This window comes from Piliocolobus tephrosceles, chromosome 13 (assembly GCF_002776525.5).
Source record: "Piliocolobus tephrosceles isolate RC106 chromosome 13, ASM277652v3, whole genome shotgun sequence".
NCBI classification, from domain to species: domain Eukaryota; kingdom Metazoa; phylum Chordata; class Mammalia; order Primates; family Cercopithecidae; genus Piliocolobus; species Piliocolobus tephrosceles.
Genome location: NC_045446.1, coordinates 473,938 through 481,165, shown reverse-complemented (window position 1 = coordinate 481,165; position 7,228 = coordinate 473,938). Strand labels below are relative to the sequence as shown.

At 61.8% G+C, this 7,228-nt stretch overlaps 2 protein-coding genes and 1 long non-coding RNA gene across 5 annotated transcripts in view; 1 reads left to right on the top strand and 2 right to left on the bottom strand.

The window, feature by feature from the left end:
• Positions 1-1,409, top strand: part of DEAF1 (DEAF1 transcription factor) — a 48,927-nt gene extending 47,518 nt beyond the window's left edge. Inside the window, exon 12 of the mRNA XM_026447283.2 lies at positions 980-1,409. Within this exon, the coding sequence (XP_026303068.1) occupies positions 980-1,084 (105 nt within the window). The 3' untranslated portion in view covers positions 1,085-1,409. The remainder of the gene's footprint in view (positions 1-979) is intronic.
• The window catches only part of LOC116419001, a 35,340-nt gene continuing 28,541 nt past the window's right edge, over positions 430-7,228 (bottom strand). Inside the window, exons 2-4 of one of the 3 annotated variants that reach the window (XR_004229254.1) lie at positions 3,887-4,295; positions 1,908-2,014; positions 430-1,802 (exon numbers count right to left, since the gene is read on the bottom strand). This is a non-coding gene — a long non-coding RNA (uncharacterized LOC116419001). The remainder of the gene's footprint in view (positions 1,803-1,907; positions 2,015-3,886; positions 4,296-7,228) is intronic. The other 2 variants (XR_004229252.1, XR_004229253.1) reach the window with 2 other exon arrangements.
• DRD4 (dopamine receptor D4) overlaps positions 5,456-7,228 on the bottom strand; it is a 10,383-nt gene continuing 8,610 nt past the window's right edge. The window contains exons 2-4 of the mRNA XM_026447286.1: positions 6,719-6,831; positions 5,864-6,609; positions 5,456-5,773 (exon numbers count right to left, since the gene is read on the bottom strand). Coding sequence (XP_026303071.1) covers positions 5,571-5,773; positions 5,864-6,609; positions 6,719-6,831 — 1,062 coding nt within the window. The 3' untranslated portion in view covers positions 5,456-5,570. The remainder of the gene's footprint in view (positions 5,774-5,863; positions 6,610-6,718; positions 6,832-7,228) is intronic.

Below are 7,228 nucleotides of genomic sequence, written 5' to 3'. Positions count from 1 at the left end.
AAAAAAAAAAAAAAAAAAAAAAAAACAGAACTGGGGCTGGGCACAGTGGCTCACGCCTGTAATCCCAGCACTTTGGGAGGCTGAGGTGGGCAGATCCCCTGAGGTCAGGAGTTCGAGACCAGCCTGACCAACATGGTGAAACCCCGTCTCTACTAAAAATGCAAACCATTAGCCAGGTGTGGTGGCGAGCACCTGTAATCCCAGCTGCTAGGGAGGCTGAGGCAAGAGAATTGCTTGAACCCTGGAGGTGGAGGTTGTAGTGAGCCGAGATTGCGCATTGCACTCCAGCCTGGGCAACAAGAGCAAAACTCTGTCCCAAAAACAACAAGAAAACCCACAGAACTTGATTGTATATTTAAATGTTTTTCTGCATGTCTGATATTTTTTGTTTACATCCCTAACACAAAACAACTGCTTTGGAGAGTCTTATCCTGGTTTGTTGTTCGACTTTTATTTTGATACAGAGTTGTTCTCTCCCACAGGCTAGAGTGCGGTGGCACCATCTTGGCTCACTGCAACCTCTGCCTCCCGGGTTCAAGCAGTTCTCCTGCCTCAGCCTCCCGAGTAACTGGGATTAGAGGTGCCTGCCGCCATGCCCAGCTAATTTTTGTGTTTTTAGTAGATACGGGGTTTTACCGTGTTGGCCAGGCTGGTCTCGAACTCCTGACCTCGGGGGATCCACCTGCCTGGGCCTCCCAAAATGCTGGGATTACAGGCGTGAGCCACCACGCCCCACCTGTTGTTTGCCTTTTGATCCAATTCCTCAAACCAAGAGAGTGTGGGGAAGGCTGTATTGGAGCAGAGGCCACCAGAGTGTGGGCGTGCGGGCACTGGGGAGGGCATTCTCTCAGCACCCCCAGGTCAGCTCACAGGGGCTGCACCCTCTGGGGTGAGGGGCCTGGGGTCCACCTTGGGGACCCTGCTCCAAGGCCCTGCTGCACCCACTGACCCCGTGGACATGGATGTGTCCTCCCTCCAGGACTGGAAGGATCACCAGCACATATGCGGCCAGTCAGCAGCTGTCACGGTCCAGGCAGACGAAGTCCACGTGGCTGAAAGCGTGATGGAGAAGGTGACCGTGTGAGGCTCCATCGGCCGCCCTGGGAGCTGGGACCCCTCGCACTCCTGTGAGGCTTTTGCAGGTCGAAGGCCCCCCTGAGGACTCTGGGGGGACGTTGAGAAGAGGGGTGTGGGAAGGTCAAGAAACTTGCTGGACAAGTTATTAACACACTTTAAGCGAATGGTGCCCTGGGGAGCGGATTCCCCCCGCCCGGGCCCCCTGCCCGCTCGCGGAGAGATTTTTTATCCCTGGGATCATGAGCGTCTGGTCTTGCCCACAGGGCCTGTGCTGCGACGCGTGTACATACGTGTTGTGTCTGTCAATAAAGTGTAAATAAGGTCTCCCTGCCCCACGCGGGCGGCCGGTTTCAGTGCCAGCCCTCGGGCGTTTCCTCCCCTTCCTCCTCCTTGTGCAGGTGGGAATCCCAAGCCCACCGCATCTCCAGTGCACGGGGCAGCGCGGCCGGGCCAGAGCCCTGGCATCTGGTGGCACCTGCAGTCCAGGAGGTCTTCATTCCTTCTGTTCCACGAGAACCTCATGGCTGCTGGCAAGTGCAGCAGGCCTGCAGCCCTTCCCGCCAGGTTTCTGTGCACCCGGTACCCTCCTGTGCCCAGGCTTCCTGAGTGAGCCCGACGGCCCCGTGCAGCATGTTCAGTCCATGTGGACGGCTCGGTGGCCTCAGTCCAGGGATCCACATGCAGAGCCTCATGGCCTCCTGGTCTCCCGCTTGTTTCTCATGGCCCTGGTGCCAGGTGGAGGAAAGAGAAAGGACTGAAGCCCGCAGGGGGCACAAGGGGGCATGTCCAGTGTGTTTGGGCACTGGGCTGGGCCTGGACATGGGACCCACCTGCCCTCCTGAGAGCTCTGCTGGAGCAGCGTCACTCTTGTTCTGGAAGCTTCTGCCCTCATGGCCTGTGTTCTCTGCACACTGAAGGCTCCACGGCTGTGGCTGCACTGGGGCAAGAAAGTACAGACTCAGCAAAAGCTCAGCAGGCACCTGGGGTGGGCTGGCAGCGCCAGGAGGAGCCTGCACCAACGATTCTGATGTTTGCCTCTGAAGCGCTTTCTGCACCAGCTGGAGCTGTACGAGAGGCGGCCAGAGTCCCCCTGGAAGGGGCTGTGCACGGGGGCAGGGCTCACTGGCTCCGTGGACCCTGCAGAGGCCCTCCTACCATATTTTGAGTCTCTGGGTTTCTCAGGACCACCTGGTTTATTCTGGTTTTCTATTTTTTTTTTTTTTCTTTGAGACAGTCTCACCCTGTCACCCAGGCTAGAGTGCAGTGGCACAATCTTGCCTCACTGCAACCTCCGCCTCCCAGGTTCAAGTGATTCTCCTGCCTCAGCCTCCTGAGTAGCTGGGATTATAGGTGCCGCCACCACACCCAGCTAGTTTAGGAATTTTTGGTAGAGACAGGGTTTCTTTTCTTTCTTTTTTTTTTTTTTGAGACAGAGTCTCGCTCTGTCGCCCAGGCTGGAGTGCAGTGGCCGGATCTCAGCTCACTGCAAGCTCCATCTCCCGGGTTTACGCCATTCTCCTGCCTCAGCCTCCTGAGTAGCTGGGACTACAGGCGCCCGCCACCTCGCCCGGCTAGTTTTTTGTATTTTTTTAGTAGAGACGGGGTTTCATTGTGTTAGCCAGGATGGTCTCGATCTCCTGACCTCGTGATCCGCCCGTCTCGGCCTCCCAAAGTGCTGGGATTATAGGCGTGAGCCACCGCGCCCGGCGAGACAGGGTTTCTTCGTGTTGGTCAGGCTGGTCTCGAACTCCTTCCCTCAGGTGATCCAGCCACCTCGACCTCCCAAAGTGCTGGGATTACAGGCGTGAGCCACTGCCCTGGCCTATTTACTTAGTAAAGTCTCCACCCAGCCGGGCCAAGCCCCGCTGATGTTTCATCATCCTGCTTAGGCGCACTCGGTGCTGCCCCATTGGTGCTGCCAGTGAGCAGTGGAGGCTGGAAAAGGTGTCTGGCTGCAGCACGCACTCCAGATGCTGCCCTCACCCCGCCTGTCCCTCCTGCCTCCCCCACCGAGATGCTGTCCCTCCTGTCCCTCACCTCACCTGTCCCTTCCTCTGACCCTCACCCCGCCTGGCCCTTCCTGTGAGACTCTACACTGAGTGGCTTTTCCTCCAACCCAGCAGGGTCCGCCATTGCTGCAAGGTGGAGGCATCTCAGAGGCTCTGCTTGGCCTCGCACTGTCCAGGCAGGCGGGCCGTGGGTTGGCCTCCGTGAGGCAGCAGGGCTGGGCCTGCTCCTTGGGGTTTTAACCAACATAAAGGTTACAGGGAAGTGAGGACCTGCACCTCTTTTTTTTTTTTTTTTTTTTTGAGACTGAGTCTCGCTCTATCGCCCAGGCCGGATCTCAGCTCACTGCAAGCTCCGCCTCCCGGGTTTACGCCATTCTCCTGCCTCAGCCTCCCGAGTAGCTGGGACTACAGGCGCCCGCCACCTCGCCCGGCTAGTTTTTTTTTTATTTTTTTTTTAGTAGAGATGGGGTTTCACGGTGTTAGCCAGGATGGTCTCGATCTCCTGACCTCGTGATCCACCCGTCTCGGCCTCCCAAAGTGCTGGGATTACAGGCTTGAGCCACCGCGCCCGGCCACAGGACCTGCACCTCTTAAGAAGAATCCCCCAAAGCTGAAAACACCAGCATCTCTGTGCAGAGAGCACAGCCGCAGGAAGTGGTCAAACCCCCGCCTGGTGGGGAAGGCACCGTGGGAGCCCTTGGCACAGTGACCCCCACCAGCAGTGATGCGCCTGGCCGCCTGCAACCAGGTTCTGCAGGAGTGGAGTGGGGGTATTCCCTGGAATTGTGGGGGCAACTTACTCTTCCCCGATTTTCCGTAAAACGGAAGCCGGAGCACCACACGTCTCTTGGGATCCCAGGTTCCCACAGCAGCTCCTTTCAAAGCCTAGGAGTCTGATGGCCAGAGGTCACCCGGCCCCAGGGCTGTCAGCACCCCCAGGACCCCCAGATGTGTGTGCACCTCCCGTGGCCTCCAGCACTGTCAGTGAGGCATGTGCGGGGCCGTGGGTCCTGGGACAAAGCTGGCGGGAGCCCCTCCTTTACTCTCATGGGTGTCCGACAAGAATCCATTGTGACTCAGTCTGTTCCAGGGGCTGGCTGGGATAGGCTGGTCCTGGGAAGTAGGTAGTCAGGGAAGGTGTCCAGGAGGAGGCAGCCGCTGAAGCCGTGACAGAAGTACGTGGTCAGCAGACGGGACAGGGCAGCCGCACTGAAGTTGTAATTGGGCTTGGTCATCTCTCCACCCAATATTTATTTTCTTTCCTTTTTTGAGACAGGGTCTCACCCTGTCACCCAGGCTGGAGTGCCGTGGCGCGTTTTCGGCTCACTGCAGCCTTGACCCCCTAGCTTTAAGGGATCCTCCTGTCTCAGCCTTCCGAGTAGCTGGGATTACAGGTGTGACCACCACACCCAGCCTACACTGAGTATTTTAGCTGAGGTTGTACCCACTGCTGTAGACTGCACAGCCCAGTCTCTCAATGTTCAGATGGGAGCTTGGCACCATGAGTGGCCGCCCTGGCTGTAGACGCCACATCCCCAGCACAGTAAAGCTCCAGCCAACAGGACTGGGAGGCGGAGGGCCCCCCATTTCTCCCACAGCCTGGGCCTGGGAGAGAGCTGGATCCAGTCCAGGCTGGGCTGTTACTGCACTGAGGGCCCTGGGAGCCACCCCTCCTCCCCCAGGGTCAGGGGCTGTACGATGGTTGACAAAGCCAGGCAGCCCAGGGCAGACGGGCAGCTTGGGTCGCTCTGCCCACCCTCTGACCGTGCTGCCTCCTCCCTGCTCCTGCCCCTTGGCCCAGCCACATGGGTGGATGCTGGGCAGAGGTTGGCTGGGCGACTGAGCGTGGAGCTCCCTCCAGGACCCCACCCATCACCACAGGCCCCTTCCTGTGGGGCTTGGGGCATCCTCTGGCCAGGGACTGGCAGGGAGCTGTGCTCTGACCTCAAGGCAGCTTCTAAAATGATATGTCAGGCTCCCCTGCCTGGGTCTGCTGGGACAGCAGAGCCAGGAGACCCTGTGCCTCGTCCTTGGAGGTGGGAGTTGGCCTGGGCAGGGCCTGGCAGCTGACCCCCCCCACCCCCTCTCGCCTCCTTCGTTTCTTCCCATTGGAACTGGGCTTCCCCAGGAGACACCTTGCCCTGCTCCGTGCCTGCAGAGAGGGGAGGCTGGGCCAGAGCCGCCGAACTGAGTGGGTCTCCGGGGGCCCCTTCCCCCCCACCCTCCGCAGGCGGCCGGCTTGGTGGGGTCTGCTCTGTGGGCTTCCTTGGCGGGAAGGAGGTTAACTGGCTGGGGGGCCTGGGACCACTGGGGCAGAAGCTTCTCCTCCCCGCTTCCCCATCAACCCCAGGAGCCTTCACAGCTGAGTCTGGGAAGGAATTTGTTTAATTAACGTACAAAACCGCCCTCCCCATATCCTTGGTCCCTGAGGCCTGGCCCACCAGGCCGGTGCCCAGGCCGCGGGGGGTGGGGGTGGGGGCCGGCTCAGCAGCAGGCACGCAGGGCCTTGCGGAAGACACTGCGGAACTCGGCGTTGAAGACAGTGTAGATGACGGGATTGAGGGCGCTGTTGACATAGCCCAGCCAGGTGACCGCGCTAACCAGCCGCGGGGGCACGGAGCAGGCAGGACACAGCGCCTGTGTGATGTGCACCACGAAGAAGGGCGTCCAGCACAGCAGGAAGGCCCCTGGGGGCGCCGAGAGCCACGTCAGCGCCCCTGCCCCTCCGCGCCTAGTACTCCTCCCCTCCTCTCCCGCCCCCCAGGACAAGAACCCACCGACTACCACTGGCAGGACCCTCATGGCCTTGCGCTCCCGGCCAGTGATCTTGGCACGCCGCCTCCTGCGGGTCTGCGGTGGGGTCTGGGGTGGGAGCGTGGAGGCTCGGACGGCGTCTGGGGGCGCACAGTCGGGGCCGCAGGGGTCCGGAGGGAGGCCGGGCACGGGGGCCGCACAGTCGGGGCCACGGAGACCCTGGGGAAGGCCGGGCGCTGCGGGCGCACAGTCGGGGCCGCAGGGGTCCGGAGGGAGGCCGGGCGCTGGGGGCTCACAGTTGGGGCCGCAGGGGTCCTGGGAGAGGCGGGGCGCTGGGGACGCGCAGTCGGGGCCGCAGGGGCCCTGGGGGAGGCGGGGCGCGGGGGGCGCGCGGTCGGGGCCGCGGGGGCCCCGGGGGGGGCGGGGCGCAAGGGAAGGAGGGCCGGGGCCGCTGGGTCGGCGGGGCGCGCGGCCGTGCAGCTTGGCGCGACGGGCCACCTCCCAGCGCCGCAGGCCGCGGAACGTGGCCCAGTAGAGCAGCAGCATGAGCGGACAGGGTAGGAAGAAGGAGCACACGGACGAGTAGACCACGTAGTCGCGGTCCTCTAGGCGGCACACGGCGGGGTCACGGCCGCGCACGTCGTTGAGGCCGCACAGCACGGGCGCCGCCACCGCTGCGGACAGCAGCCACGTGGCGCCGATGAGCAGCAGCTGCCGGCGGCTCCCGCCCTGGCGGTTGTAGCGCAGCGGCACGGCCACGGCCACGAACCTGCGGGGAGCGCCGAGGGTGCGCCGGACAGCGCGGAGGCCGCGGTGAGGGCGGCGGCGGCGGGAGGGGCGCGGGGGCGCGGGCGGGGAGGGCGGGGAGGGCGGCGCACCTGTCCACGCTGATGGCGCACAGGTTGAAGATAGAGGCGGTGCACAGCATGACGTCCATGGCCATGAGGGCGTCGCACAGGCGGGGGCTCAGCAGCCACGCGCCACCCTGGACCTGCGCGGCGACACCACAGGCCCTGAGGTTTCCCAGCCACCGCGGGCCCTTGTGACCCCCACTCTTGTGGGTAGTTCCAGGGCTGAATATGGAGGAGGGGGCCCGGCTGTGAACCAGAGGCCAGAGGAGCGGGCAGAGAAACACCCCCTCCGCACTCAGGTCTCCCTTTGTTTGGAGTTAGGGTCTCGCTCTGTCACCCAGGCTGGAGTGCAGTGGCTCCGTCATGGCTCACTGTAGCCTGGAACTCCTGGGCTCAAACGATCCTCCCACGTCAGTCTCCAGAGTAGCTGGGACTACAGCCGCTCCCCACGACCCTCCGGCTGATTTATTTTATTTTATTTTTTTCTTTTTGTTTTTCTTTTTGTTTGTTTTTTTGAGACAGAGTTTCACTCTTGTT